This window comes from Sodiomyces alcalophilus (genome assembly GCF_042370955.1).
Source record: "Sodiomyces alcalophilus JCM 7366 unplaced genomic scaffold ACRALscaffold_2, whole genome shotgun sequence".
NCBI classification, from domain to species: Eukaryota; Fungi; Ascomycota; class Sordariomycetes; order Glomerellales; family Plectosphaerellaceae; genus Sodiomyces; species Sodiomyces alcalophilus.
Genome location: NW_027263533.1, coordinates 3,832,814 through 3,860,792, shown reverse-complemented (window position 1 = coordinate 3,860,792; position 27,979 = coordinate 3,832,814). Strand labels below are relative to the sequence as shown.

General features: G+C 54.8%; 10 protein-coding genes across 10 annotated transcripts; 4 read left to right on the top strand and 6 right to left on the bottom strand.

Moving 5' to 3' along the window:
- Nucleotides 1–1,789: 1,789 nt before the first annotated feature.
- Nucleotides 1,790–4,728, top strand: ACRALDRAFT_2026038 (uncharacterized protein; the record flags this gene model as incomplete). Its single annotated transcript, XM_071020366.1, has 3 exons — nucleotides 1,790–4,427; nucleotides 4,530–4,643; nucleotides 4,718–4,728. 3 exons carry the CDS (start codon nucleotides 1,790–1,792, stop codon nucleotides 4,726–4,728), a joined length of 2,763 nt encoding a protein of 920 aa, XP_070877513.1.
- Nucleotides 4,729–5,920: 1,192 nt separating this feature from the next.
- Nucleotides 5,921–6,651, bottom strand: ACRALDRAFT_1068801 (uncharacterized protein; the record flags this gene model as incomplete). Its single annotated transcript, XM_071017602.1, has 3 exons — nucleotides 5,921–6,065; nucleotides 6,160–6,296; nucleotides 6,394–6,651. The coding sequence occupies 3 exons, from the start codon at nucleotides 6,649–6,651 to the stop codon at nucleotides 5,921–5,923; spliced, it is 540 nt and encodes a 179-aa protein (XP_070877512.1).
- Nucleotides 6,652–7,303: 652 nt separating this feature from the next.
- On the top strand, nucleotides 7,304–8,382 carry ACRALDRAFT_1092348 (uncharacterized protein; the record flags this gene model as incomplete). Its single annotated transcript, XM_071019605.1, has 5 exons — nucleotides 7,304–7,454; nucleotides 7,563–7,669; nucleotides 7,766–7,908; nucleotides 7,969–8,291; nucleotides 8,341–8,382. The coding sequence occupies exons 3-5, from the start codon at nucleotides 7,854–7,856 to the stop codon at nucleotides 8,380–8,382; spliced, it is 420 nt and encodes a 139-aa protein (XP_070877510.1). The 5' UTR covers nucleotides 7,304–7,454; nucleotides 7,563–7,669; nucleotides 7,766–7,853.
- On the top strand, nucleotides 7,369–7,857 carry ACRALDRAFT_1055371 (uncharacterized protein; the record flags this gene model as incomplete). Its single annotated transcript, XM_071015852.1, has 3 exons — nucleotides 7,369–7,454; nucleotides 7,563–7,669; nucleotides 7,766–7,857. The coding sequence occupies 3 exons, from the start codon at nucleotides 7,369–7,371 to the stop codon at nucleotides 7,855–7,857; spliced, it is 285 nt and encodes a 94-aa protein (XP_070877511.1).
- Nucleotides 8,383–8,403: 21 nt separating the features above from the next.
- Nucleotides 8,404–10,397, bottom strand: ACRALDRAFT_1092347 (uncharacterized protein; the record flags this gene model as incomplete). The annotated part of the gene is made up of 2 exons (XM_071019604.1): nucleotides 8,404–10,360; nucleotides 10,387–10,397. 2 exons carry the CDS (start codon nucleotides 10,395–10,397, stop codon nucleotides 8,404–8,406), a joined length of 1,968 nt encoding a protein of 655 aa, XP_070877509.1.
- Nucleotides 10,398–10,434: 37 nt separating this feature from the next.
- ACRALDRAFT_1092346 (uncharacterized protein) lies at nucleotides 10,435–13,111 on the bottom strand (the record flags this gene model as incomplete). Its single annotated transcript, XM_071019603.1, has 4 exons — nucleotides 10,435–11,206; nucleotides 11,288–12,191; nucleotides 12,270–12,617; nucleotides 12,682–13,111. The coding sequence occupies 4 exons, from the start codon at nucleotides 13,109–13,111 to the stop codon at nucleotides 10,435–10,437; spliced, it is 2,454 nt and encodes an 817-aa protein (XP_070877508.1).
- A 1,563-nt stretch (nucleotides 13,112–14,674) lies between these two features.
- ACRALDRAFT_1075066 (uncharacterized protein) lies at nucleotides 14,675–15,877 on the bottom strand. The gene is made up of 3 exons (XM_071018323.1): nucleotides 15,591–15,877; nucleotides 15,194–15,520; nucleotides 14,675–15,118 (listed from the first exon to the last, which is right to left on the bottom strand). Exons 1-3 carry the CDS (start codon nucleotides 15,600–15,602, stop codon nucleotides 15,023–15,025), a joined length of 435 nt encoding a protein of 144 aa, XP_070877507.1. The 5' UTR covers nucleotides 15,603–15,877; the 3' UTR covers nucleotides 14,675–15,022.
- A 924-nt stretch (nucleotides 15,878–16,801) lies between these two features.
- On the bottom strand, nucleotides 16,802–21,876 carry ACRALDRAFT_1075065 (uncharacterized protein). Its single transcript, XM_071018322.1, has 9 exons — nucleotides 21,666–21,876; nucleotides 19,843–21,559; nucleotides 19,673–19,759; nucleotides 19,406–19,566; nucleotides 19,229–19,332; nucleotides 19,088–19,124; nucleotides 18,073–19,021; nucleotides 17,937–18,005; nucleotides 16,802–17,813 (listed from the first exon to the last, which is right to left on the bottom strand). Exons 1-9 carry the CDS (start codon nucleotides 21,714–21,716, stop codon nucleotides 17,485–17,487), a joined length of 3,504 nt encoding a protein of 1,167 aa, XP_070877506.1. The 5' UTR covers nucleotides 21,717–21,876; the 3' UTR covers nucleotides 16,802–17,484.
- A 1,647-nt stretch (nucleotides 21,877–23,523) lies between these two features.
- Nucleotides 23,524–25,346, top strand: ACRALDRAFT_1080299 (uncharacterized protein). The gene is made up of 4 exons (XM_071019000.1): nucleotides 23,524–23,835; nucleotides 23,911–24,038; nucleotides 24,136–24,344; nucleotides 24,543–25,346. Exons 1-4 carry the CDS (start codon nucleotides 23,642–23,644, stop codon nucleotides 25,131–25,133), a joined length of 1,122 nt encoding a protein of 373 aa, XP_070877505.1. The 5' UTR covers nucleotides 23,524–23,641; the 3' UTR covers nucleotides 25,134–25,346.
- Nucleotides 25,347–25,707: 361 nt separating this feature from the next.
- Nucleotides 25,708–27,597, bottom strand: ACRALDRAFT_1080298 (uncharacterized protein; the record flags this gene model as incomplete). Its single annotated transcript, XM_071018999.1, has 4 exons — nucleotides 25,708–26,046; nucleotides 26,117–26,158; nucleotides 26,271–27,460; nucleotides 27,562–27,597. 4 exons carry the CDS (start codon nucleotides 27,595–27,597, stop codon nucleotides 25,899–25,901), a joined length of 1,416 nt encoding a protein of 471 aa, XP_070877504.1. The 3' UTR covers nucleotides 25,708–25,898.
- Nucleotides 27,598–27,979: the final 382 nt, after the last annotated feature.

The following is a 27,979-nucleotide window of genomic DNA, read 5'->3' as shown; positions in this document are numbered from 1 at the left end:
TATCGCCTGGCTGTACTGTACAACGTACTCCATGGCCCGTCATGCTCGGCGTTTGAATGCTAGACTTGATTCGAGCAGAATCCTGTGGCCCAATGACATGCCGAAGTGGTTTCGAGGTTGACGCTCGTGATACCATGCACCATGCACAATGTCGGATCGACAGGGCCCATGCCACCCAGGATGTGGCAGGCTATTCCCGCCGTCTGGGACACGATATGTTTCTGCGCATGACACCTTTCGCAGACTTGTTGGTTGGCCTCCTATTTTTAAGGGTCTCTCAAACGCCTCCGTCTTCAGACAAGTGCCGTTGGATGTACTACAACGTACACTACATGTTCTGTGAGGGAGAAATTGATCGGCAACGTGATGTTGCCAGAAGGCAGCTTGGTCTGGTGAATCTATCATAAGCGCCGCCCTTTTTCACCTTTTTCATGTGGTGTACATAAGGTAGGTACGGTACGAAGTGCGAAGTAGCTTTGTCGCTATCCCGGATCTGTCTTCTGCCGCTGCCTATCTTCTAGCGACCTCATTAGTGTAGTTTGCTGGGAGTTGAAGGTGAATTTTACTTCGTTACTAATTCACCGGTACGACCTGCTTTATATTCTGTGGAACACCGCCAAAACAAGCCCAATCCATGAAGCTGTCCCAACATGTCAGTCCCCCGATCCTCTTCAGGCAGTCGCCCCGCTATCTAGCCCTAGATATTTCGCTATTGTGGGCGTTGACGTGGTGGGATTACAGTACAAAAGTGACACAACACGGATGACTAATTGCTCCTGCCACTTGTAACGGCTCCAGCAGCCGACGTCTTACACTACGGAGTAGGTACCCGTAAGTATTGAAGACCCACATTCTTCATGCCATTGCTTGCTATTCGTCCTTCCACACCTTCCCGCTGTCCCGGTCAACCCTTAATACGGATACGCCCTGTGACCTTCGTCTTCTACGGAGACGTCTCTTTGCTTGGTCGTCCCTCCCCGCTCTGCCGCTCTTCCGTCTATCGTCAGGGTCGCGTCGCAGGAACGAACGGAGGTCAGCTGGACCAACGAAAATCAACCGCCAGGAAGACAGACCCCTAATGCATCCGTCTTCAATCTTTTTCATCAACATTTCGTATTCCATTACCACTCCCTCTTCCTTCGACGATATACCAAGGGCCATTCAACCACAAGCCCCCTAAATCGCATTATCTGCCTCCATAATACCTACACACCATACCGACGTTGCATCTCTGCCTTTTCTCTATCTTTTCCACATTCTGTCGAGCCCCAAGGCTAGCCAGCTCTCTCAGCCACAGGACTCGAGCTATTCGCTGCCCGACTTCCGACCTACTGCCATTGCTGACGATATAATCATACCCGAAGTCGCATGCCTGATTTAGCTGTCGTTACCCTGCCCACCGTTTTGCTTCGCCATTCATTGCGCCTCTCGACGCCTCCGACGGTTCAGATCCTGCCCGCTGTGTACGAAGTATACGACCACGACTTTTGATCTTGCGATTCCAATTCTGTATGGCGGTGCAAAACGACCGAAACCCCAAAAGCGACCTCTCCCAACAGGACACCGATCTCAGGAACACACCCTCGATGCGACTCTAGAGAGTACTTTTTTTTTTCTGCTTGCGGACTTGCTACTCTTGCTCAAGCTTCCTTGTTATTGCCTTGTAGCAACAGCCACCTCAGCCGTTATCAGGATTTGGACCATCTCCCACACAGCGACAACGTCTGTCGATACAGCACAGCCGAACGCGAGTCGGCCACGACACAGAAGGAGGGGGCCCGGATAAGCAATGGCGTATGAAGGCGGATACCCCCCGGAGCATACTTATGGTCGTGGTGGCGTTGGACCGCGCCAGCCACCTCCCCGAGACCCGTACCAGCCTGGACCTCCTCGACATGTCGAGCCGCCACAACAACATTATGATGGCGGTTACCTGAATGGTTATGACTATGATTATCATGATGGCCATGGCCAGGATTACGTCAGACAGCACCAGGATCGAGGTTATGGACGGGGTCCTACTCCGAACCAAGCTTATCCGCCTACAGATCAATACGGGCCTGAACAGGGCAGAGGCGAGAGACAGCCGCCAATGGGAAGGGGAACCCCTATTTCAGGGCCAATGACGGCCGACCCGTCACGCGGCCGCCCGTATCCGCCACGAGGAGGCCCTGCTGGACATGGAGGAGGCCATGCCAACGGTATCCCGTCAGCAGGAGGCCCAGGTAGGCCTGTTCAGTATGAGCGGCTCTCAGGCGAGGGCCCGAGGAGTCCCACAAGCCCAGCAGCATTTGGAGGCACTTTCCCATCCTTCCCCGGACAGCGGAATCGAACGGATTTCGATCACGAGAATCAAATGGTCAGCCAAATGGCCGGCATGAACATCTCGCAGAACCCCACGACGAGCCAGCATGGCGGAAGCGTTGATTACCACATGCAGTCTTCTGGGCCACCTGTAGATCCCCGAGGACCACCTCCGCAGGGTTATCAGCAAGGTTTTTCCGATCCACGTCCCGGCCCAGGTCCTCATCCTGCTTATGGGGCGGAGTACCGCACTGACGACGAATACGGACGCCCCCCTCCCAGGGATGACTTTGGGCCTCCTAATCGGAGTATGACAACGCCATTGAACGACCCTATGGCCCGGGGGCCAATCCAGCGGACAGGTACCATGCCGCTGAATGGACCCCATGCCACGGGCGGACTGCCACCGCGACCATCGACGTCACACAGTCATCGCCTGCCGCCCCGGCGTGTGTACTCCACAGACCAAGGCATGCCGGTGCCTTCTAGAGGCTACAGTGCTGCTGACTCGGAATACGAGAATGGTGATCAGGGATACTACCGGCGGGAATCGGTCGGTGACGTTCTGGACACCTATTATACGCCTGCACGCATGAGCAACCCGGAATATTTAAGCAATCCACAGTCTGACAGATATCGGTATGACGGACCGCCCAAGCAACGGGATTCTTTCAGCCAATATTCGGGCCCTGGGGTTCCGGAAGAGCTGCGGCCTGGACCTGAGCGAACCTCCAATATGAGCCGCGCCAAATCGCAGCCCGATCTCAGGAAGCCGGAAACTGCCGTGTTCGAAATGCCTGGGGATGCCCCGCCCTTGCCCCCAATGAACGGCTCTTATGCGGCGCACAGTTACGATCGGCACCCATCACTTGGGGGAGGGACAATGGCGTCGCGACCACCCAACCCATCGCAATCCCGAGGACCCGACTCCTTGCCCTCTCATCCCACGCCAATACGGCCGGGCCACATGCCGAACTCCATGGTTAATGTGCACGATCGCCCTGCGCCGGTGCGCAACTACAATGGGTCCAGCGGCGGGCTGTCGCAAGCCCAGCCTCTGCCGCGCCAGCAGCAACCGCAAAACGCCCAGCCGAACACTTCGTCTACACGAACTACTGTTCCGGTTACCCCCGAGGAGCTGGAACAATTGCGCGTGAACATTAAGAACGACCCGAATGATCAGGAATCTGCCTTGCGGTTGGCAAAGAGACTCATTGAGGCTTCCGACGTTCTGGTTGCGAATTTTCCAGACCCGAAGAGTCGTGCCCGAGCCCGAGAACGGTACTTGGTGGACGCTAACAAGATACTGAAGAAGCTGTCGAGCGCACAAAATGTAGAGGCGATGTTTGTGTACGCAGACTCTCTCGGTCGAGGGTTGTTCAGCATCGAGCCCGAGAACAAAGAAGCATTCACCTTGTACCAGTCGGCGGCCAAGCTGGGCCATGCTGCTGCGGCGTACCGTACCGCAGTCTGTTGCGAAATTGGACATGAGGACGGTGGCGGGACCAGGAAAGACCCGCTCAAAGCGACGCAGTGGTACAAGCGGGCAGCGACGCTCGGGGACACGCCGGCAATGTACAAGATGGGAATGATACTCCTGAAAGGTCTCCTAGGCCAACCCAAGAATCCGCGAGAAGCCATAAGCTGGTTGAAGCGGGCCGCCGAGAGGGCGGACCCTGAAAATCCACACGCCCTACATGAACTGGGTCTATTGTACGAATCAGCATCGCCGACCGACGTGATCATCAGGGACGAAGCATATGCCGTCCAACTCTTCAAACAGGCTGCGGAACTGGGCTACAAGTTCTCACAATTCCGTCTCGGCTGCGCATACGAATATGGATTGATGGGTTGTCCCATCGACCCCAGACTGTCCATCATGTGGTATTCGAAGGCGGCCACTCAGGAGGAGCACCAAGCCGAGCTGGCGCTCAGTGGCTGGTACTTGACGGGTGCCGAAGGGGTGCTTCAACAGAGTGACACGGAGGCATATCTGTGGGCGCGAAAAGCAGCTATTGCAGGCCTCGCCAAGGCAGAATATGCCATGGGTTACTTCACTGAGGTTGGCATTGGCACTGCCGTCAACTTGGAGGATGCGAAGCGGTGGTACTGGCGCGCGGCTGGTAAGTGGGCGTCTCTTCCCTGGTGCGAGTGATGCTGTGGTATTGCAGGGGCGTCGGGCGTCGTGAAAATAGCAACTAACATGGGAATGTCAAACCCGGTAGCCCAAGACTTTCCCAAGGCACGAGAGCGACTAGAAGACCTCAAGCGAGCAAGCAAAACGGCACCCCGGCAACGAGACCGTGTTGCGAGGACCAGGCTTGGGAAACAACAGGAGGGTGAGTAGTCTGGCATATGACGGAAGCGTCTGATCTTCCATTGGGTTTCAAATATACTAATATATTCGTGGCAGTGTTCCGCTAAGCCGACGGCCAAGTGAGAACGCCAACTTCGATGCCCACTAAGAACCACACCGTGACCTTCAGCAGATGAAGCGTCCGAAACGAGATCCCACCTCACGAATAAACGGAAACTTGTATGAGAACAAGATGACGGCAGCTATGGGATGTAGTTGTAAGGCTGCCAATAATGAAGACGAACGAGGAAATGGCAGCTGAAAAAGGAAGGGGAAGTGTCAAGGCAGGGCAAAGTGGGTTTGGTTGGGTATATATGGCACTGGTAATTCCCTGAACCACGACCTTTGACGGCCGCGACAGAGAGGATAGGAACAGGGCGTTCTTCGCGTCTCAGGGGTGTAATGACAGTCCGGCTTCACTGCATTGCAGGTAAGGCGTAGCCTGTGGCTGGTCCTAAGGCAGACCCCAAGGAGATGATGTATATGTGTGTTTGGCATCTATACCATGTATGTGGAGGGATCTCTTTGGGTGTGTTAGAAGTCAATGTGATGAATAACGGGGTTGAATGGAGTTGGGAAATATCAGGTGTTATCCTTGGAGGTTATGCGCGCGCCGAATGTATTATCACTTTGAGATTCAAGGACAAGGAAATGCTGTTAAGATTCGCCGAGAAGTCGATACAGCTAGATCTAAGACCTTGAATGGCTGCGCTTAAAATCCACGAGTCGGAGGGCTATCACTTAGGAAAGTCAGTTTATTCATACTCCATGCTAACAAGCACAAGATCCATTACAATACCAGAAGTCTTTTAAGTTGCCGTAATAGTAACTGAACCACCTGGTCTGTCATACCATTCCAGTCCGTATTTAATCCGGGTCTATTTCTTTTCAAAAATTGCAGAGGAAGCAAAGAAGAAAGCAAAAAAGGAGAACTTGAACAGTTATGTCCTGTACAACGGGAGGCCCCCTCCTTCGGTCCATTTGGTCCCCAACTCCCACGGGACTTGTATACACCGGGTTGGCTTGCATATCCACGCTTTTCAAGGGGAGAAAAAAATCCCAACCGGCCACGGACGCAATAATAAGAGCGGCTGTTCCTCTTCCAACTGAAATAATAGCCCTGCCTTGCACATATGGGCTGTGGCCACTCGGAATCTATGTGTCTTTGTGTTCCTGATTCTACACCCAATGATCCGGGCATCGTCTCGGTCGATGTCTAAGTTTCGAAGTGCTGAGTATGTACCGCTTGGCTGATTTGACTTAGGAAGAGGTATTCTCCTTCTTCACCTCCTCCTTGATCTCCTGGACGGCACCGACAACACCCTTCTTGGATTGCTCGTGGATGAAGATGCGGGTAAGTTGGATGACACCGACCACACCCATGAAGAAGTTAACGGCGGCAAGGCTGTGACGGAGACGGCGTCAGTATGTTTGATTCTGCGGAGGAAATTCATGATTGACTCCATGGGACGAAGGGGAAGGGGACGGTCGAAACTAACAGGATGTTCCTAGGCTTGATGATGAAGCACCAACGGGTCCAGATGAGTCCGGTGGCCGTCAGGGCGCCGTTCTGAGTCACGGAGAGGTTCTCGGCGGGGCGGAAGAAGTCGGAGATGCCAGCAAGGACGATACCCCACTGGGAAAGACGTCAGCGTATTCTTTCTTCACAGGTCCAGATGCTTGTCGTCCAAGATTCTCTTATAGGAGCAAAAAGGAAAGAAAAGTCCCCATACCTTCATGATGGGCGCCCAGAAATGCACAGTCTTCAGGCCGACGGGGCTGTCCCACATGCGCTTGAACCAGCTGGCCTGCTCGGCCTCGGCGCTGGCGGAGCTCTGCCATCGCTTGGAGCCGTTGTTGCGGAAGAACTGCTGGGCGCGGAAGGGAGAGTAGGCATTGCGGAAAGCGGTGCGGGCCGCGCCGGGGCCGGTGAACATTTGCTGGTGGAAGAGCGGCCGCGCGGCGCGGAAGAAGTTGGTTGTGGGAGCCATCTCGATTTCGGGGGGTTGGGTTTGTAAGCTTGGGGGGAAGAGTTACGGCGAAGTGGCGGAGGTCACGCGACGACCGGTGGTGCCGACTTTGACGTTGGGGTCTGAAGCTTCAACGGTGTTGGGAGAAGGTGCCTGCAATTGGAGATGGTGGCGGGTCCCGGGTTCGAGGTGGTTGAGGATCGGGGCGACTGCGGAGGAGTGAAGTTGGCACGTCGTCAACTTTTTGATAAGGACGGGAAGAGGTGGAGAGGAATTGGGATTCCAGATTTGAGCGGAGATAATCGGGGGCAAGCGGGCCGTTGTCGGTTGCGAGGGACCCACTTTAGCTATCGCCACTTACATGGCACGCACTCAGACAACGAGGTTGGTCCGACAACGGCTGTTGGCAGTTGACATATAAATGTTTTTGTCCTTGCGACTCTTATGTTACCACAGAACCTCTTCAACAATAGTATATACAGGTTATTATCATACAATAAGGAGTTGATAAGATTGTCATATTATGCCTTTTTCATGACAGTATCCAAGTGCATCACCTCTATAAATCAGGGAGCTGTCACAGATTCGGGAATAACGTCACGTGATCGTTCCGGAAATACGACGCACGGACCATGGTCGGAACATCTGCCAATTGCCAATCGACCGTAGACTCCTCGGCCGTGTGATGTGCGACGACAGCATCCCAACCAGCCAAGTCAACGGTTCACCAGCTCAGCCATGTCGACCAGATACGCCTTTACCTCCGCCCTCAGGGAGGTGCGATTCCTCTTCTGCCAGACGTCAGAGCACAGCGCTGCCACTCGGTACGTCCGCACTACCTACCCACCCGCCTTTCTTTACGCAGCTCCCGAGGCCTTCATCCTCCGGTGCAAAAGAACCAAAGAATCTCAACTAACTGGATTCCGCGGCAGGGCATTCCTGACACGGTCGTACCCGGTGATGAAGAAGCACAACCCCCAGATTCCCATCATGCTGCGTGAAGCGGCCGGCACTGCTCCGAAGGTCTATGCGAGATACGGTTCGTGCGCCCGTCCTACCTCACCCTCTTTTTTCTCAGATCTACGAAATCAAAAGCCAATTGAACTCCGAATTGCTAACGGGGCTGTGGTGGTAGACTTTGGCGTCGAGAAGGCGAAGAGCCTCGAGGGGTTGTCGGACAAGGAGATCGAGGAGGCGGTAACTGGCCTTGTCAAGACTGGCGCATGAGAATGGACATGCGGAACGCTTTCGAAATAGAGGGAAGAGGGGTTATGGGAGGTTCTGTATTATACGGGCCGAATAGAAACGCAACTTCTTTATCCGCCGCGCCAATCTGAGAGGAGATCAGCGACGTGAAGCCGGTAATGGGTATGTGGTGTGAATTGGAACCAAGGCGACTCACGCAGCAGCAGTCACGACACCATATGAAGGACAGGAAAAGCGAGAACACAGTTTTCAGCCGTCGTCTCAGCTTACTCCGGTCGAACACATACAAGCGGGACCATATTCTTTTCCTCGTACAACATACGTTCCAGAGCTCGACCAATCTTTTCCATGAAGAGTTATCACGCAGCCAAATTGACCTAGCTATTGCCATCTATCTGATTCCCAATCCTCGATCTTCATACGAGTTCCTGGGTGAGCCTTGGCCTCTTTTCTTCGTTTGTCTTTTCTTCAACCTCTTTTCTCCATGCTCAAACTCACCGCTAGCCACTCCCGCCGCCCCCTCATCCTCACTTCACGTACAACTAGAACCTCATTACCATTCGACTATCACTCACCCTCACCCTTGTCATGGCGACTGTTCGATACCGACTTGACCGGAGAACCGGTCCGAGAACCAGGCTCGACAAGCCCATTCTTCGTGGGACTCGTATGAACAGAAGAAACCGTCCGGCCAGCATCCCTGGGAGGTGAGGGAATCGCGGTGCCATCTGCGGATTTCTTCGTGGAAAGGCGTCTGCTAATGGTCCGCACTCGGTCCGGTGCTGCCCACGCCGTCGCAACATTTGACAGTGGGTTCTCGCGCTCCTTCCTGGCCGCCGGCAGGGAAGGGAACTCGTCGTCGTCGCTGTTGCTCTGGCTGGTGCAGGATTTGCTCGCGCCGTTCTTCTCCGGACGAGTCACCCCGGTGCTGGATGGAGGGTCGACTAGAGTTTTGTTCTTCTGCGGTGAGCGAGAGCGAGAGCGAGATGAATCTGGCGGCGACGGCTGGGAAGATTGACATTGCGATTGCTTGTCGTTCCTCTTTCTGTCAGCTACCTGGCGCTGTTTGCGGCTGTTGCGTTGATTTTGGTGGCATCGGTCGTTGGTATGCTCCGAGGACTGGGTTCCCGTCCCCTCGGCTGGTGCTTGCTCGCTGCCCTGGGGTGAGCGATCTGGGCCTCTGGCACCTTCGTCGATCCGCTTGCCAGGCGAGCTCTTGGTGGACTCGACGTATTCAGTATCGCTTCCCCGGTGCTCGGTCGCGCTGGTGTCGCTCTGAGCGGTGCCATCATCCTGCCGATCAGTATCCGATTGAGCAGACGTCACCGAAGCGGAACATGGATCGGACTGAGTTGGAGTCGGCCAAACCGCAGGAAGTGGCTTCTTATCCAACGGCGGGGACCTGTCCTTCTTGATGGGCGAAGAGCTGGGTGTAATAGTGTGCGATGGAGTAGCTCGAGGTTGGGCTTGCCCTCTACCGAACAGATTGTAGGGAATAGCCACAGAAACGGTCCGCGATCGAGGGTTCATGCTCACTGCCCTGTTGGAGGAGACGGGCTTATGCGCCTGGGCATTGTCGACGGCTGCAGCAGCATCTTTACTGGCGTCTCCATTGTTCTTGGGCGAAGATAGGCCAGCGGTGTTTTCGGCCTCACTGGTCTGTCGCGACTTGGCAGTATACCACGTCTCAGCCGTGCTCTCGCACTCTGAGGGTATCGAGCACCGTGGCGGCGCAGGAGTCTCGAGCGACCGCGCCTGCATCTTTGAGTTTTCGGCTTCTCCCTCGCCGTGAGCTTCCGAGGCAGACGGGTTGGCAGCACCGGCGGCGACTGCTGCGTTCTTCAGGTTGTTGACGGAGACTCTTTGCAGCAGACTGGGCTCTTTCCTGCTCTTTGGGAATCTGTTGTTCTCCCGCTGCCCGTGCTGGGAAGTGAGAGGGGCGGGTTCGCTGTCGCTCAAAGACCCCGACCCATTAGTTTCCTTCAGAGTTCGAGGAACACCAACGGCTGTAGAAACAGTCGCGTCAGGCTGCATTCCGGGCGCCGAAGATGCCTGATCCTCAACAGGCTTGACTTGATCTGCCTCAGCGGCAACTCCCAGGGGGATGTCCTTCGCCGCACCGGGACCCTCACCAGTATGCTTCTCAACATCGCCAGCCTGGTTCTCTCTCGGGCGACCATTCTTCTTCTTGTTTTTCCTGCTCTTCTTCTTGAATCTTCCCCCAGAAACCTGGGAAGAGACCGAAGGGGCCCGACTAATGTTTCGAGACTCCCCCGAATCATTAAAGTTGGTAACGGTACCGGCATCCCTAGCCGACGCACTGCCATGGGGACGCTCCAGTCCAGGGACGTTGTCATGAGCGACCTCTTTCATGGTGTCCTGTTCTTCCTTGGAGGAGTGGTTGTTTTCCACAGACTCCGCCGCGGGGTTCGCACCATCATTCCCAATCTCGCTCCGCTTCTCGACATCCTCCGGAGTGGCGGGTGCCTTGGAGCCGCTGGGCAGCTTGACCTTGACAGCATTACTGCCGTTGGTAGAGGCGCTACCAACGCTAGCCCCATCGTCGGAGAGGGCTTCTTCAAAGGGAGGCTTGGATCTCTAATCCTCGCCGTTGGTCTTCTCAGAAGCCGGAGCCTTGGAAGGCTGTGCCGAGTTGTTATTTGCATTCAGGCCAGCGCTGGGAATGGCGGCAGGAACCGCAGGGTGATGGACGTCCACTTGCGGATAGAACGGCTGGGCACCGCCAATGGTCGGAATGAACTGCCCCGAAGGAGTTTGGGCGGCAGCAAACGGATACACTGGATGGTACTGGCCTTGCATGGCCCAGGGACCTGCGGAAGTATTCATCGGGGCAGGGAGTACTGGGTGCAGAGGAGTCTGCGTCTGCCCAGACATCTCGTGGACTCCAGGCTGTGGAGAAGTGGTGGGATAACCGGGCTGACCCGGCTGGACGAACCCAGAAGAAACAGCCAGCTGGTGTACCATGGGCACGCCGTTGTTCCCTGGTCGGGACCCAAAGGTACTGCTGGAGCTGACCCGAGATGCCGATTCCTGAGGAGCAGCTGTAGGGCTCACAGACTGGTGGGCCCGCGTCAGAACCCCGGGAGGGCTCTGGTTCTGATAGTAAGACTGCTGCTGGTATGGCTGCTGATTCTTCTGCGTCGGCATGGTATAATCGCGACGCGGGTGTTCGGGTCGGCCCTCCTCGCGGTTCCTTGGATAACCCTTGACGAAAATCCCACGCCGGCGAGCCCATTCTTGGCCGTAGGCAGTACGGTACGCAGCGGAAATGGAAATGTAGCACCGAAACTCGTCGCAGTAGAGGTCTTCCGATTCTGCGGCCTCTAGAACCCGTGACGCATCCACGTACCTGGAATGGACGTTTTCTGATCAGCAGTTGCCCCATCGCAGATCAACGGACCCGGAATCGGTGACACGCAAGATTACTTACATCACCCTGAGCAAGCTCCCAACGCTCTGAACTCGGCTGATGGTGTCGACTGGACCCCACCGGGACATGATCCCTTTCAGACTACGAAGAACGATGTGCTGATCAATGCCAGGCGGTAGGTCATGGAGCCTGACAATCACCGAACGGTTGCGCTCCTCGCATCTGTAGCATTCGCATGGAGTGTATAGCCACTTGGTTTCCGGGTTTCTTCTATCAAGATCAAACTTGTTTTGACAGGTGGTGCTGGCGGTAGAAAGCTCTTTGGGCGAGGGAGGATGCCGACCGCCCGTCTTCTGAATCTTATTCTTCTTGTGAGGGCTCCGTCGGTAGATGGGTCCGTGGAGTCCATTGGCATTTTGATATTCCCAGCCACGCGAGGCGGCACCTGGCACTTTGTCAATTGGAATGTTCTTGGGCCATGGCGGGAAAGGTGTTGTTTCGAGGGGAAACGTTTTAAACATACCTGAATTCTGGGGAGACGCAGCAGATTCCGTGGCCTTCTTACCTGCTTCTGTCTGTCCCTGAGTCTTGTCGCAAACAGGAGCTGTGGAAGCCTTGTCACCAACGCTGCCGCTGTATGCCCGCTGGCGGGGGACTCCAAGTGGCGAGTTTGCCTTGACGTCCTTATGGCCTGCTCGCCCAAATGAGTTGGGGTTGCTGGAGTCGGTCTGATTGTCGCGCTGGTTGGGAAAGGGTTGTGTAGGATGGCGAGATGCATTGGCGGGAGCCTTCCTGGGGGTTCGATAGGTCGCCGGCGCCTGTGTCTTTCGAGCGGGGGTAGCAGACGCAGGACCACTGCCACCGGCCTCAGCCGAAGCGGCAGGCTTTTGGTCATTAGAGGGAATGGGGCCGGGCAGAGTCGACTGGGATGTATAACCACCCCGCAGGAAACCGGTGCCGGCGCCTGTGGAGGTGAAGGGGGCAGCCTGGGGCTGGAGAGGTTTTGAAGCGGGTTTGGAGAAAAGCCGACCGATAAAGCCACCCGTACAGTTGGTTGTGGCAGATGGGTAGTTGGAAGCAATCACAGGGACGGCCTGGGCTCCGGAGGGGTATGCAGCCGATGGTGGGACAGCCGATAGTGGGACGTTGGCGACAACAGCGTTGCTGGTCGAGCCCAACGGACGAACCTGCTGAGTAGTAGCATTGGCCAACGAAGGCTGGGCCGTATGGTGATTCTTTGCCGTGCCACTTGCAACTGCAGCGGCTGACGAGACCCGGGAAGAACCATTGACGATGACGGGGTGAGAAGCGGATGGGGAGAGGAGCCCGCTCTTTTTCTCACTGACAGGTTGTCCAGCTAGATTGTAAGAAGGATGGTTAGCTTGTAGTTCTATGGGAATTGACAGTGGACAGGTAGGGAGTGGAAAGAGATTGAAAAGCAGTATTGGACTCACCGAGCCAGTTATGAATGGCATGGTTAGACCAGGCAACCTCGAGACCATTGGCAGGGAATGGCCTGGCGAGAGCGCGTTCATATCCCATCAGCTGCTCCTGCCGGTGGGCCAAGGCTCCGCGGACAATGACCATGTCCACTTCGCGGAGCTCGCTGATCTCCTTCTGCTCCTCGTCCGAGAGGACGGAAAGGATATCAGCGTGCCGCACATCGCAGGCCAGGAGCTTCTCCTTGTTGCCCTCCTTCTCGAGCCACTCGTCGGCCCAGACGCCCACCTCGTAGCACATGGAGGCGAAAAGGTCACGCGTGATGATCCGGTTCTCGTGGCACAGCAGGTGCACCAAGTTCCAGAGATTGAGGGCTCCATGGGAGAAGATGTCCTGGGCGTCAAAGTACGTGTAGAGGTCATCCCAGCATGTCGGCGTCTTCATGTCACGCATGTCAGCCCAGAACTTCTTCCGGACCGAGTTGGCGGTGTTCTGGAGCTTCTCCGCGTCCCAGAGCCTCAGGTTGCGAGGCGCAGGGTAGTCGTTCAGCTGCTTCACCTGACGCGGCTGGTGCTTGCCGTTCTCAGTGCTGAAGATGGCCTTCACAGTAGCGGGGTCCCGCTGGTAGAAGCTGATGGCCACATAGTTCTCCGTATAGTACTCGGGGCGGAGACCAGAATGGTCATGGACCATGGAGTAATTATGAGGAATTCCCGTGGGGTAGTTGTAGCTCCATTCAGGGACATAGACCTTGTTCTCGAGCGCCGACTGCTCGTAGAGGAGGTTGGAGCCGGGGTAGCGGCTCTGCATCGGGGCGGAGGCCATGGTGGCGATCTGGCGAGCTTGCGTTAGATGGAAGCAATTGAAGTGAGAATCGTAGTGGGATAGAGAAGAGCAGAGGTAAAGAATACAGATATCCAAGTGAAGGTAGAATGGGAAATAAAGGAGATAAACTTGAATATGCCTCACCTCCGGTACTGAAGATAAAAGAGCGCAGTCTTTTGTAGAGAGTTGAGAGAGCTCGTGAGCAGTGGACTCTCGGGGTGATTATCGTTGAGACGTCCAGCTGCGCAATGCAGAGATGCGAAGAGACAAGATGTCGGTAGACAGGCGATAGTAGGGGCAAGAGAGAGAGTTGCAGAATTGATGCAAGAAGTGATATCTGGTAATGGCAAGCTTCAGGAGAAAAATACCACAAGTCGCAAGGCAGTACCGCAGATACAACGCGAGATGTTGATGAGTTTGCTTGAGCACAGCTGGGAGATAGTTGTGTAAAGGATGTAGAAAGATGAGGGTTGAAGGTGGGAGAGGGTCAGGAGTGGTAAGGTATGAGGAGGGAAAAGTAACGAGAGGCCAGAGAGGGAGAAGAGGCAGGTAGGATTGATTCTTCGCGCAAGGCAACAGCGGGAAGTGATTAGAAGTCCCGGTGAGCAGGCAATGATTAGGAAGTGGTGGGAATGTGAAGCACTTCGATGAAGCCCTGTGTGGTTCAGTGAAGGCAACAACTCTATAGGATACCGCCAGCCGGGTCTCCACAGTAGAGCTCGCAATGTTGTTGAGCAGCTGTCGTGTCCGTTCTTTCCTTTCTTGCTTCTTGCCCCTGGGAGTGCGAATGGCGGGCCAGAGTTGTATAAGTAGCAACTCATCCATCATGACATAGGAGCCGATGTCAGATGTTAACTGGAACCTCGAGTCGAGTGGAGTCGTCTCGTTTCTGCTCGTCAACCCTTAACTGTAACAACAATGCTGATCTCGTCTTATGTCGGGCATCCGTCTGTGAAGTGTGACCCCAGGAAAGGACGAAGTGATACGAGGGTACGAGCTGAATCTATGCGTAGTTGGGCTGGGGTTCCAGAACATAGACCTAGGTCTAAGGTCTACTGAACATGGTCAAGACTGTTTATCTTTGTAGTTAACGGTTAGCCTGATACGAACACTGCCTCTTGTGAATCGTTTTAAAGGAAACCGACTCTTGAATCAGAGCCAGACTTGCCTTTACATTGTTACGTCTCATCTGATGCTCGAATCATGCCGAAGGCCTACTGGATTGATCCGATTGATTCTCATGGGATCGAATTTGGTCCCATCTCTCAGACTATGGAGCTGATTACATGTCTCGACATTTTACCTCCCTGGGCAAGAAACGATATGTACTTTGTCTCCCCGTTACGTGGGTACGTTGGAACACTGCCTGGCATTCCTTTCTTTGTCCGGGTAGCGGAGTATTCGGATGAGACAAAGCGGGTGCGTAGTAGAATGGGAAGCATTTTGTATTGGAGAGAAACCGGGAGCAATATGGAGAAGGGACTTGTACATCGTGTTACAAAGGCGTATAAAAGACAATGCTTTTTTGTCTTACTTGCTCTTGCTCTCGTTCAAGGCATTGAGCATCTTGAGGATCTCCGACTCATTCTCCGAGGTAGTTGCCTTGCCGTTATGCCAGTCCACAACCTGCCAGATTCATCTTAGCCCACAGATACTTGGTAAAAGGACGAAGGGAAATGAAACGATTCACAGAGAACATACCATTGGCCTATGGAAGCTGTTCTTGTCCATCTCAAACTTCTTCAGCGCCTCCTTCTCGTTCGATGCACCGGCGATGACGCTCGACACTTTGTTCGGACCGACGTATTCGAGGATGGTCCTGACCTGGTCGGCGGTGGGAGGCTCCTCGGTGATGTTGAGCTCAAACTCGGTGCGCTTCGGCGAAGTCTGGTGGCTGTGGTCGCTCGCCTGGTCCATGGTCGCGGGGTTGGACGCGTTGGCCGAGACCTGCTTCAGGAGAGTCGCGATCCTCTGCGAAGCCGGGGACGCGGCTTTGTGGAAGACGGTGATGATGTCGAGGGGTTTGTGCTGATACGGCGTTAGAAGATACCAAACGTATAGTGTCACTTTTATCGAAACGGGGCGCCGCGAGACTCACGAATCGGAACATGTTGGGCGGTGTCGAAGTAGAGCGATTGGGAGGTGTTGGTGAGCTCTACTCAATACGTACGTCGTAGCTCTCGGTCCAGAGACGACGTCAATTTAGAATCCCATTGTGACGTTGAAAGTGGGGCTCGGCCGAGCGCTAGCTCACGTGATTACTAAGCTGTATTATACCGAGTCCTCTTGTCCGCTTCGCGACGACGGCTGCATTCCGAGATGAAATAATAATGGAGTAACTGTGGCCTTGTTCAATTGCGACGTTCGGTCCATCTCTCCAAGGTCTCAAGAGAATCGAGATACTTTCTTAGCTTTGAATCGTTCCACCAGGTGCTGAACTGATTACGACTATTGCCAGCATCGCCTTGGCCTTTGTCGTCTTGACCTTTGTCGCCTTGACCTTTGTCGTCTTGACCTTTGGCGTCTTGACCTTTGTCGTCCTGACCGTTGGCGTCTGGACCTTTGTCGTCTTGACCTTTATCGTCTTGACCTTTATCGTCTTGACCTTTGTCGTCCTGACCTTTGTCGTCTTGACCTTCGTCGTCTATGGCCTTGGCAAAATCCTCCGCATCGGCCAATTGTTCAGTCCTCTCAGTAGATTCGCCCCGTGGGCGGTCATCGAAGTTCCTATCCAAGGATTGGGCTGTGAGATTAGAGGCTGTGCGATAGGAGGCTGCGAGATAGGGGGGTTTGCCTTGGGATAATGCGTCCAGCAAAACGTCCACGACCTTGTTTTGCGTCGCTTCGTATTCGGCTTCATAGTTATAGAGCCTTGGCCGGCGCAGACCACCCGGGATGCTGTGCACGACGCACAAAATGCCTCGAAGCTCGCTGTAGCCACGCTCCTAACGGTCTACTTGCTTGAGACCTGTTGTGCCGGGCATGTACGAGCACGCCATGCTGTGCCTCAGACAGGTACGCAAGTTTTGGCGTTGCATCGCGCGACGAACCTCAAGCATTTCGACAGAGGGCCATAGCCCCGATTCTTCAAGACGCCCAATAACCCACGAGAATCGAGCCCGGGCTTCCGACTCGTCTGACCAGCTGCCCTGGCGACGATCGCCCCAGTATGACCTGAATAACGTGCGCAGACAGTCCAGCTTCATTTCTCTCTCCCGGCGGCGATCAACTGTCGCAGGCGTGTCCTGCGCGGACGGTGACATTGTGGCCATGTTCGGAAAGGATGTCCCGTCCGATCGAAAGAGCTATCTGTAGAATACTGGGAACGTATGTGTATGGTATTAAGGCCGTTTCCCGGTGATAACTGGGTATGTTGGGAAGCTAATGAGAGGGAGCCTTATATGAAAAGAAAATGGGGATACGGTGGTTGGTTTGAACTGAGTATGGCTCAGATTATATCCCAGATAGGTCAGAGCCACGTCCAAGCAGGATACGAAGGAACGAGTCAGTCCATCCAAGGTGCTTCCTAACGCCAGGCAGCTGTGACCCAAACCTACAACGGTCTCCAGTAGCCGTCTTTGGTCGTGATGGCCAACAACTCCTGGTCTCGATCGTCCCTTCCCCAGGATCATTCACGGCTAGGTCCTAGAATGCCCAGATAATGGCACTGAGTCGCACCCAGACTAATGTAACACAGATGGCCAAGACTTTATGACATACCGACAGGTGCTGACCACTCTATAAGAAACGAATGTGTTAGACTTGGGAGTGAGCATCCTCGGAGACAACGGATTCAACTCGTAACAGCTGACATTATTTAGACCATTTATCCCCTAACCGCATTCTGTACTCTGTACTCCATACAGATCGTTGGATAAATGCGACGGCGGGAAATGGGCAGACGGTAAAGGGGTAAAGGGGTAGGCAAAGGAGTGAAACGAAAAAAGGAGTGAATTAGGTGAGACTATAAATGATGAAGAGAGGCGGACCATTCAAGACTCCTCAACGAGTCCCGCTTCTTTAGCCAGGCTGTAGAACAGACCTCGCCGCTGGAGAAGGTCGGCAGGCGGGCCGAATTCCACCACACGGCCCCTCTCCAGCGAGAGGATGCGGTCGTAGTCGAGCACCGTATCGATGCGGTGCGCAATGGTTATCACCGTACGGTTGCTGAACAGCGGGCTCTTGAGCTTCGCCTGCACGCGCTCGTCCGTCGTCGCGTCCATGGACGCCGTAGCCTCGTCGAGGATAACCACCTTGGACGGGTTGAGCATGACGCGCGCCAGCGATACGAGCTGGCACTGACCTTGAGAGAGATTGGAACCTATTTCAGGGGCATGGTATGTCAGTCAGTGCAATTGGGGGGAGAGTGGGTAGCTTGAGGACGATGCTTTGTCAAAGAATGAAATAAAAAGAAAAAGGAGTCAGATTCTCGGACAATCCCTACCTCCCTCATAAATCTTAGTATCTAGTCCACCTCCCCGTTGAAGGATAAAAGGTGCGAGGCCTGCCTCGTCTGTAATTTGGTCAAAGAGTCAGTCACACAGAAAAATGACGGGAGAAGGAAGTAAGGCGCCACTCACAAACTGAATCCCAGAGGTCGCTGTCCAGATGCTCATTCCTCGGGTCAAGGTTCTGACGTAGCGTCCCCTCAAACAACGCCCCGTCCTGTGGTATGATGGCAAGCCGGCTGCGGAGATCTGCCAGGCCCATAGCCGATATGTCTACGCCGTCGATGTGCGCTGTACCCGTCACCGGCTCGAGGATCCGAAACAGCGCGAGCGCAAGCGACGACTTTCCCGCTCCCGTGCGTCCGACAACGCCAATCTTCTCGCCGGGCCGGATATCGACCGAGACGTCGTCAAGGACCAGGCCCAGGTCGCTGCGATAGCGAGCACTATAGTGGTCGAGTGTCACCGCCCCTTCGGCCGGCCATCCCGCCTCAGGGCGGCACTCCTCCACGACTTCGGCTGCCTCGGACGGGAGGTTCGTGTATTCCAGCACGCGCTCCAGGGAAACAATGTTGAGCTGCACCTCAACCGACTGCCGCACCACGGCGTTTAGCGACGCCGTGATCTGCAAGCAGTAGCTCATAGCCAGACCCACGAGGCCAGGACTAAGCGGTGATCCGCGGGCTATGGCCAGGACGGAGAAACCGGCGGATGAAAGCAACACCAGTGCGCCCAGTAGCTCGAGCCGAATGCCGAGCCAGTGGTTGGCGCATGCCGAGGGAAACAGGGTGCGCAGGTGCGCATCGACTCGGGCCTCATTTTCACGCTCGAACCGCGCCTGCTGCCGGTATGCTCGGATGGTTGATATGCCATATAGTGATTCCTGAAAATGCGCGTAGACAGGACTCCGTGTGGCATTCTCATGGCGCCGTAGCTCGCGCGAAGTCCTAATGTAGTATCTTTGAACCCATAGATAAAGGACCGCAAGGGGAATGATAAACAATGTAGACGCTGGTGTAGAAACGGAGACGATGCCCAGAGTAAACAAGGTCCGTACAATGTTGGTCAAGACCATGTTGATCTATTTTAGTCTCGTGGTTAGTTTACTGCGAACGGCGGCTCTCTGATCTCCCCTCTTATGACTTACGCTTCGGCCCAAGGCTTCATCGATCCGGCTCATGTCACTATAGATACATGCGTGATTAGCTCGGTGCTTGTACAAGACCTTGAAAGATCCGAGTACGGCATAGGAATAGGAGAAAGATGTGGTGGATGATGGGAATCTTACCCCAGGAACCGGTTTATGATACGCCCTGCCGGGGTAACGTCAAAGAATTCCATTGGCGAAGCAAATACAGCCTTGGCCAGTCCCTCATGAATCTTCTGGGACGCCTATATGCCAGAAGATAACACGTTAACAGCTCGTCCTTCTTCGTCGACATGAACGTCACTTGGGGGGGCTTACCCTCGTGGCACAGGCAATCCAAAGAATCAAGGACTGTACTAGGGACACGACAGAAGACCCAAATCCAAGCGCCATGTAGACGCTGATATATACTGTACTATGTGCTCGGTTGTCCTTCAGAACATTCGAATCGGCCCATCTCTTGAGCCAGAGGGTGCTTCCTGTTATGGCATCTTGTCAGTTCGAGGGGAAGCAAAAAGAATCCACTAGCCAACTCCTGTCTACTCTTCCCGTCAGATTGTTTGCTGGTGGTTCCCTGGTCCTTACCCATCTGAATGGCCTGTGCCGCAATGACACTGACACAGTAAAGGGTGACGGCGTCAAACCCAACGGTTTTTGCATAATGGGCATAAACTGCATTCTTCTGGTCAGTATCTGCGTCCTTAGGTGCTGGGACGAAATAAATTGGGCGGCGAATTCAGTGTGGCGCAACGTACCGCCCCATTTTGTTTCTCGGGAGGACACTGATTCCAACTCTCCATGTACTGCCGGGTGGCTCTCTTCATCCCCTTGCCTGTCGGAGTGGTTTGTTGGCTGTGCGCCTTCTCCCTCGCTCCCTAACAGAGTTCCCACCGTCGTCTCGCTCCATCTCTTCCTATTCTCCTCGGCAGTCGGATCGATGTCCGCCGCCGACGAGATCCCACGAATCTCCTCCGCTTCGTCTGCCGTTTCGTTGGGACCATCTCTTCCAAGAAGTCTCCCGATAAGACTGTTCGGATGAAACGAGGCCGTCGTCGGCGAACAGGCTTCCACAATCGCGCCATCTTGAAGTAGGTAAATGTAGTCGGCACACGGAAGAACCGTAGTCGTATTCGTCGCCAGGATGCGGGTCTTCGTGCGAAGCAATCCCTGCGGACCCAGAACGTGCGAAATCAGATGCCGGCCGACGTGCGCATCGACGGCAGAAAGGCAGTCATCCAGCAAGTACACATCAGCCCGCGCGTAAACAGCCCGCGCGAGAGCCACTCGGGCCTTCTGTCCTCCCGAGATACCCAGGCCACGCTCACCGATAACCGTGGCGTCGCCATGCGGGAGTTGGGCCAGGTCGTCCAGCAGGGCGCACGCAGCGATGGTTTGCTGGTAGAAGTCCTTGTCGAAGGGTTGACCGAATAAGATGTTGTCGCGGACCGTGCCGTGTAGAAGCCACGGTTGCTGTGACGCGTAGGCGACCGAGCCACGAACGACGACGCTGCCGCGAGCCTTGTGCATCTCGCCCAGGATTGCATGGAGCAAAGACGACTTGCCCGCCCCAACTTCGCCCACGATGGCACAGAGCTGCCCATTCCGAGCCGTCAGGTTGATGTCGTCCAAAGTGTTCCCCAAGTCGTCGTCGAATTGCCACAAAAAGTCGCCCTTTCGAACGACCACCGTCTCGTCTCCGGGTAGATGAGCGGTCTTTTCGAACACGGTGGCATTCTTCTGGACCTCCCCCTCGCTCAGGAAAGTGCCTATCCTGCGCGAAGCGACTCCTGCCTGCGCGACAAGAGTCATGGACATGGGCAGGTAAGCTAGCGGAACGGCAAGCAGCTGGAATAATGCAAGGACAGGGAACACGACTTCGGCCGTGAGACGCTGCTTATCGATGAGCGCGTACCAGGCGAATGTCCCGCAGGACATGAAGAAAGGGGCGGCCACCATGCTGAAAGTAGCAGAGGAATGCACAGCGCCCATTTTCAGGATGGTGCGGAGCTCGTGGTGGCGCCGCAGGGAGCCGAGTCGATCCAGCATGGCGGACGTCCAGGCATGAAGTTTGATAGCCTTGATATTATTGACCATCTCCGAGACAATCCGGCTTCTCGAGTCTCGCGCGCGCATGACCCGCTCCTGGAGGTTCAGCATGGCGGTGGTTATCCACCCGTTGAAAGGGAGCATGAGCAGCGTGACTACCGCGGCAGCTAGCAGCGCCCACCCAACCAGACGGTACAGCGCCAGGGCGCATAGGAATATCTGCAGAGGTGCGGACCACAGCTGATGGGCCATCGGAATGAGATCTTGGATGTACTGCGTGTCTACAGCCATGTGGTTTACGATATCGCCCGTCGGTCGGCACGACCTACTCTCATGAGAAAGCCGCAGAGACTTGTTGTATATCGCGGCCATCAGGCCTCCCTTGACTCGAATGCCTGTATTTGCCACCATCTGTAGATATTGGTGCTGAAGAAGCGGCCCATCATGTATGAGTATAAGAATTATGCGAAGTGTGGACCAACAAGTCGCACCATCAAGGGGGCCAGAACTTCAAGAAAATATAGGGACTCACTGTGAGAACGGTCTGAATAACAGCCAGGCCGAATATTCCAAAGACAATCATTGCTCCGGTGGCAATGGGCCGTTTCTCCCCATCTTGCCCCGGCTCATAGTCATGAGAAGCTATGAAAGCAAGCAAGCTACTCAATAACAGAGGCTGCGCAAAAATACAAAGATCGCTCAGGAGCTTGATTACGCCTGCCACGGCATATTGCACGCCGAAGGCCCTGACGAGGGAGAATATTACGGCTGGAGCAGGACGCCTGTGCAAACGACGGGTCCGCCAGCACTCCTCGAAAGACGCGCCGGTAAACGACGCGGCCAACGTTCTCGGCAAGTCCCACAGATGATAGTCCTCCAGCGGCCTCTTGTAGCCCAGCCTCATCAGGGGGGTAACCCAGGAAAACGCCAGCACGGAAAAAAGATTGGACGAGTCAAGCGGACACTCATTATTGGGGGGGCCTCCTTTCCAAGACCTGGGACTGCTCCTCCAGCTCGACTCGAGCAGAAGTTGCGCCACCGACAGGCCGCAAGTAATGCAGACGGCTCCATAGTAGGCCGGGTCGGTCAAGTACACTTGCTGAAGGTTCAGAGAATGGAGCTTCACCACGAGGGTGGTGGGAAGAAGGAGCCAGTATAGCAGTGCTACTGTGCTGGAACAGCGCAGTCTTGAATGTTCGAGGCGATTGAGATAGAAGACGACACCCAGCGACAAAAACGTCGTCAAGGTTGCTCCCACGTCGGTCCGGGCCGTGGGAGAGTCGTCGTCGCCCCGAGATCCACTTGCCAGCTGTATTCCAAGCTGGACTGCAGTTGTCGCCAACAACAGGAGAAGCAAAGCCTTCGAGTTGCCAATCAGCGTCCGGTCCAGTGAGGTTCGACAAGCGGTTGAGCGAAGACCGTGCGACTTACCTCTTTGGCGTGAAGCTGCCAACACTTCCGCAACGGTACGGGCGGCTTTCCTGTTAGCCTCCAGGCGGCAAGGAGGCCTGCTACGGTACCGTAGAGCGAAGCTGAGGCCACCCAGCCGTCTGCGGAGACGCGAGAAAGGAAGTCCAGCAAGAGATCGAGAAGCCCTCCCGGTTCTCGATTGGCGTGAATTGATGACAGCCATACATCTCCCCAAGAGCCGAGGTGTGCAGTGGTATGGGCAGAAGCAAGACCCATATCACCTACATGAGCCGCCTGCACATGCAGAGAATAAGGCCCATCCATCAGTAGGGCGTTGCGCGGCCGAGGCTGCACGGCAGTTGTCAGGGACCAAGAGTAGTCGGACGGGCGGCGCGCCGTATTGGTGGGGAGTGGGTTCCGTAGCGACCGTCAAGGCAAGAAGCGGTGAAAAGGCTGTTGCGAGGTGCACGATGCAGCGGCTCGCCAAACACCAGGAAGGTGCCAACCTCGAGGAGTTAATAAGAGCAACATCTTCGAATATGTTCTGCCCCCTTTGGGCATTCGCGAGCTGGCCATGGTAGGTTCCACGAAAAACCACAAGAGAGACACGTCCTCACTTCATACGAAAAGTTAAGAGACAATCCCGTACCGTGCCACGCCGGTCCCAGCCTGTTTCTTCCGTCTGAGACATGCGTCTGTGCTTCGTTGATTTGTGGATCCGAGTTCCTGTTCAGCTCTCCACAACACCCTGGACGAGTCGATCAATGACGAAGTTTGGATATCCCAAGGAAACAGACTGATGTAATTAGTTGCCCATGTGCAGATTGGTTTCATTCGAATGTGCCAGGAGGATGTAGGGGACCGCGGCGAGCCGTAATGGGCGTTTAACACTGTGTAAGCCTCGGACTGCTATGAGGCGCATCATCCAGTCGAAGAGTCCTAGACCCTCATATATCTAGCTCAGTCGACGTCGGATCTGATGACCATCTCCCAATCACCATTTTCTTTTTCCTTGGGACAAGCAGTTACTGATTATAGCAAACTGTATCCGGACGTCTTCTCGTTTTCACTTCTCGTCGTCGCCCACATCTAGACATCATGCAACGGTTCCAGGCAGAGACGTTGTTCCAACCATCCAACTTGGTGGCCGCCATCCAGGAGGCCAATCAGGTCGACGCGGATGGGAACCTGAAGCCTCTTTTCGGGTCGATTATGGCCATACCGCACCAGCAGATGGCCCGCACCGTCGCGGTTCTCGGATTGGACTTTGTTATGATCGATGCCCTACATACGTAAGTCACCTCTCTGCCAGTCTTGTACTGGTTGTCGGTAGACCCAAAGGCTGACGTGCGAGTTCCCCATGACAGTCCTATCGGTGCAGAGAACCTGTACGCCTTAATTCAAACCGTCAACTTCGTGAGCCAGGGGCGCACGTGTGTGGTAGTGAGGGTGCCCAGCGCAGAGTCTCATCTCTTGACACACGCATTGGACGCCGGTAAGCTACCAGCTGAACGAGACATATACAGAACGAGACACACGGAATCGGCCGGCTCGTTGAAGGTCGGTGTCAGCTAACGAAGACTCATTTCCAGGGGCATCGGGCATCATATTCCCCCATATTGACACAGCGGCGGAGGCAGCGGCCGCCGTGAAAAAGGTGCGCTATGAGTACTCTGGCGGTGAACGGTCGCTGTCTCCGTGTGCTCTTCTGAATGGCATCACGGATGTTGCACCACCGGGGTGGTCGGCCGAGACCATTGCAGACCGAAATATTGCCGTTATCTGTCAGATTGAAAGCGCGGTAAGTCAATAACAGTCTCAGGGTCCTCACTACTTTCCACTTCACGATTTCTTCCGCGTTCACGGAGTTCACTCCATGGGGTGAAAGGCGGTCATGCCACAGCTACATGCTGCTCTTTTCGAGACCTCAAGTTGACAGGTCTTCTCCTCTCCATCTGTAAATCATCAAGTGCTGACCAAAAATCAACTCTCGAAATAGACCGCGGTAGAAAACGTGAACGAGATTGCCACAACGCCCGGCGTGCACTCCCTGATGCTCGGCGCCGGGGACCTGCGAGTGTCGCTGGGACTTCCATCCCGGACACCGTCAGGTACTCCGGAGGACCCGCGCTTCTTCGCCGCGGTAGAGAAGCTCATCGCGGCCGGGCACGCCCATAACAAGGCGCTCATGACCGTCGCCTTCAAGACCAACGCCAACGATGCGGGCTGGCTCCGCAATTTCAGCCTCGTCCTGACCAGTGCCGACATCATCAGCGTCGTCAAGGGACACAAGGAGGATCTGGCCCGCACTAGGGACCTGCTTAAGAATGTCCAGTCAAGCAAGAAGGCAGTCATCGAGACACGGGCGAACGGGCATAGGAACGGAGCGATGAACGGTCATCCTAAGGAGCAGTTGAACGGCGGCCATGCCAAGGAAAAGCCAAACGGTCAGGTCAACGGGGACTGCAATGGTCATTCCATGGGGAATGCGAATGGTCACGGTAACGATTCCCCATACAGCGTTTCGGGTGCTCAGATGGAGCGTGCCGTGACCAGCGCAGGACGTCTGGCCGAGGGCATCGCAGTCTAGTCGTTGGGAATGAGAGGGGATGCTTTTTCGGAATGCTGTCGAATCACTGTCAAATGAAATGATCGAAGGAGGGGATACGATCATGTGATAGATCACATGATGGAAACTGGCATAGGCGTTACTGTTTTAGGATAGGTTGCCAAGTAATATTTTTCGCTGACAAATTCGAGGCCGTACCTCACGTGAACACAAGACATAAACAGTATCTAACCTTATCCGTACGCCTCATTCTTCTCCTCTCTCCAACAACACAGTTGCACGTCCATTTCCACACCCGTCGCTGCCCTGCCACTACCTGACCACGTTGGCTTTATAGTAAACCGCCGTGGCTATACCGTCCTCGCTATTCTTATCGTCATTATCCTTTGTCTTGATATTGTCCTCGTCTTTTTTATGAAAAGAAAAAACCCCTTATATCTTGCTTTTCAGCTTTGTTATTCAGACTGTCGTGGCTGCCTCGTATCAGAAAGATAACAATAAGAGCGATCTGGTAGTAACGATGACCATGACGATAGTAACAGAAACAACGACAACAACATAGTTAAGGTGGTGATGGTTTTAGATTGGAGGCGGCCGCGACTACAGAGACGGTAACTTGACGAAAAATGCTGCCTCTATGCTCGTCAAAAGGCAGCATACAACTCGTTGCGCCGACTACGAAAGTACTAAACCAGCAGTAGGACAGAGTGAAAATGGGTTTATTTATCCAGTTCTGCTATTTCCATGTTCATACCGTTGTGGGAACAGAGCTTCATAGTCTCATCGTCAGGCGTTGATGTCGCAACGCCGTCTGTCGACCGTTACTTCACCGCCGCTACCATCGTCGCCACCGGTACAAGTCGGATCTGAAAATAGGCATGGGTTCAAGTACAGTCCAATCTCTGTCTCGTCTTTCCTCGGCACCAGCCCGATTCTAAAGCGAGAGAATTCTTAGCAAGCGCTTTCCCTTGGGGCAGGCATAAGAAGCGCATCGAGATACTTACTCTGCAATCTGGCCAGTAGGCTTCCCGTCGGAGGGGAATTGGCTGGACCAGGAAGAATGGCGCAATTAGCTTGGGGTCCCGAAACTCATTTGCAGCTTTTCATCATTCTGCACCCTGTTGGATGATTCAGCTCAATGTGGTACAGACAACTCACCTTCTCAGATTCGAATCCTTTAACCTGGGACAGTTTCGCATCAGCTTCTCCACGAGCACCGAGTCGGCATCGGCCACCTCGCCGCACATGATGTACAGCTTGGCCCCGATGACGACCTGGCCAGAGGACTTGCTGATGCCGACTTCGTGCAGCAGCAGGCAGTAGCGCGGCCTTCGCCGTGAGCGGCGCCCGTCCGTCGCCAGCCCTACGACCGAGTCCCAAACGCGGGCCGCCGTATCGACAAAGTGGCTCGGAATGTCAACCTGCCCGCCCAGACTCAAATGGGGTAGGATGGCGTCAGCGAAGCGAACCGAGTCCCCGAACATGCACCGGGTGTACACCTTGACCCGTGATGAAGGGAACTGGGTGGCATCCATGGACAACATTCTAATCCGCAGGATGTCGCTGTGGGAGGAAACGTAGTCACGCAAGGTAGACCAGAGGTGCCAGAACCCTGCATCCGCGAACAACGAGCTATGGGATTTGGCGCCGTCGAAAAGACCGTCAAGCTCTCCCAGCGTGGTTTCGGGGGCTTGGCACGACGGCAGCAGCCAGTACAGTTTGAGACTTGCGCCCTCCGACGCAAGTTCGCACCCGACAAAGGTAGACGAGATTCCGCAGCGGGCGCAACGGCCCCCATCCTGCTCGGACGGGTGGATGAGAGGTTCCCGATCCAGGAACCACTGTGTTACATACTTCCACAGCACTGGAAAGATGTGAACCTCCAACTGATCGCCTCCAGTCGCCGGTCTGTTGGCAAGGTGCTCAATCGCTGCCAGGGCCGCCCGGAGCGTGTCGGTTCGCGTGCCAGTACCCGCAGGCGGCGCCACGTCAAAAATATACCGAAATACTGGCACTCCTGCCTTGTCGGCAGTCTTCCAGCTATAGCTGTATTCCAACGGCGTAAAGTCGTTTGTCATGGCAGAAGCATAACGGGGCGAGAAGGTCAAGGCTCCATCGGCCGTGATGGTAGCTCGCGGCGGCAGCCCGAGCCAGGGCATTAGGTTTTCCCGGAAGAACAAAACATGGCGCCGGGTCTGGTCCTCTGAGTAGCCGCATTCTGAACGCAGCACGTAGTCGAGGGACGGTGTGATGATCGAGTCCCATCCTGGCTCGTCCAAGTCACTCACATGCGTGGTGTCTGAGGGCGACGGGGAAAGGACGGGATGCAGACGAGGCAAGAAATCGACCTTATCATTGTGGTTTGTTAACGCAATTTCCTCACGTCCATCTTTTTGGCAACTGGTTGTAGTAGATAAGGTGGTGAGTTAGGAGGTAACCAGATACCCACCTCTTCGCGACGCTCATGCTTGCAAAGTAGCTCCATAGTGAAATAAACTTATGCCACCGGCGACTGTAACCAAACTGGCACTCTTACTCTCTTACTCTTAGCTTTGAGTCTTTATATCGCGCCCGTAGGTGAGCTGCGCAGAATGCACAAGTATGAATGGAAATCGCGTGGCACTCGGGTAGGCTGGTAAGAGGAGAACAACAGCTCCGAGGCCTAGTTCTTGTTGAGAGAGGCACATGGCTCACTACGTGAGATTCTAAAACAAGCTAAGACACTGTGTGATGAATAGTGGTGAGTTGATACAGGCAGCCCGTGAAGGGGACGGGGCATCACGAGGGATTTCTGTTTACTTGCTTTCCAGGGTTACATGGTCTGTCTCTCAATTAACCAGCGGTGAGACTGATGCCGGCCATGTCTG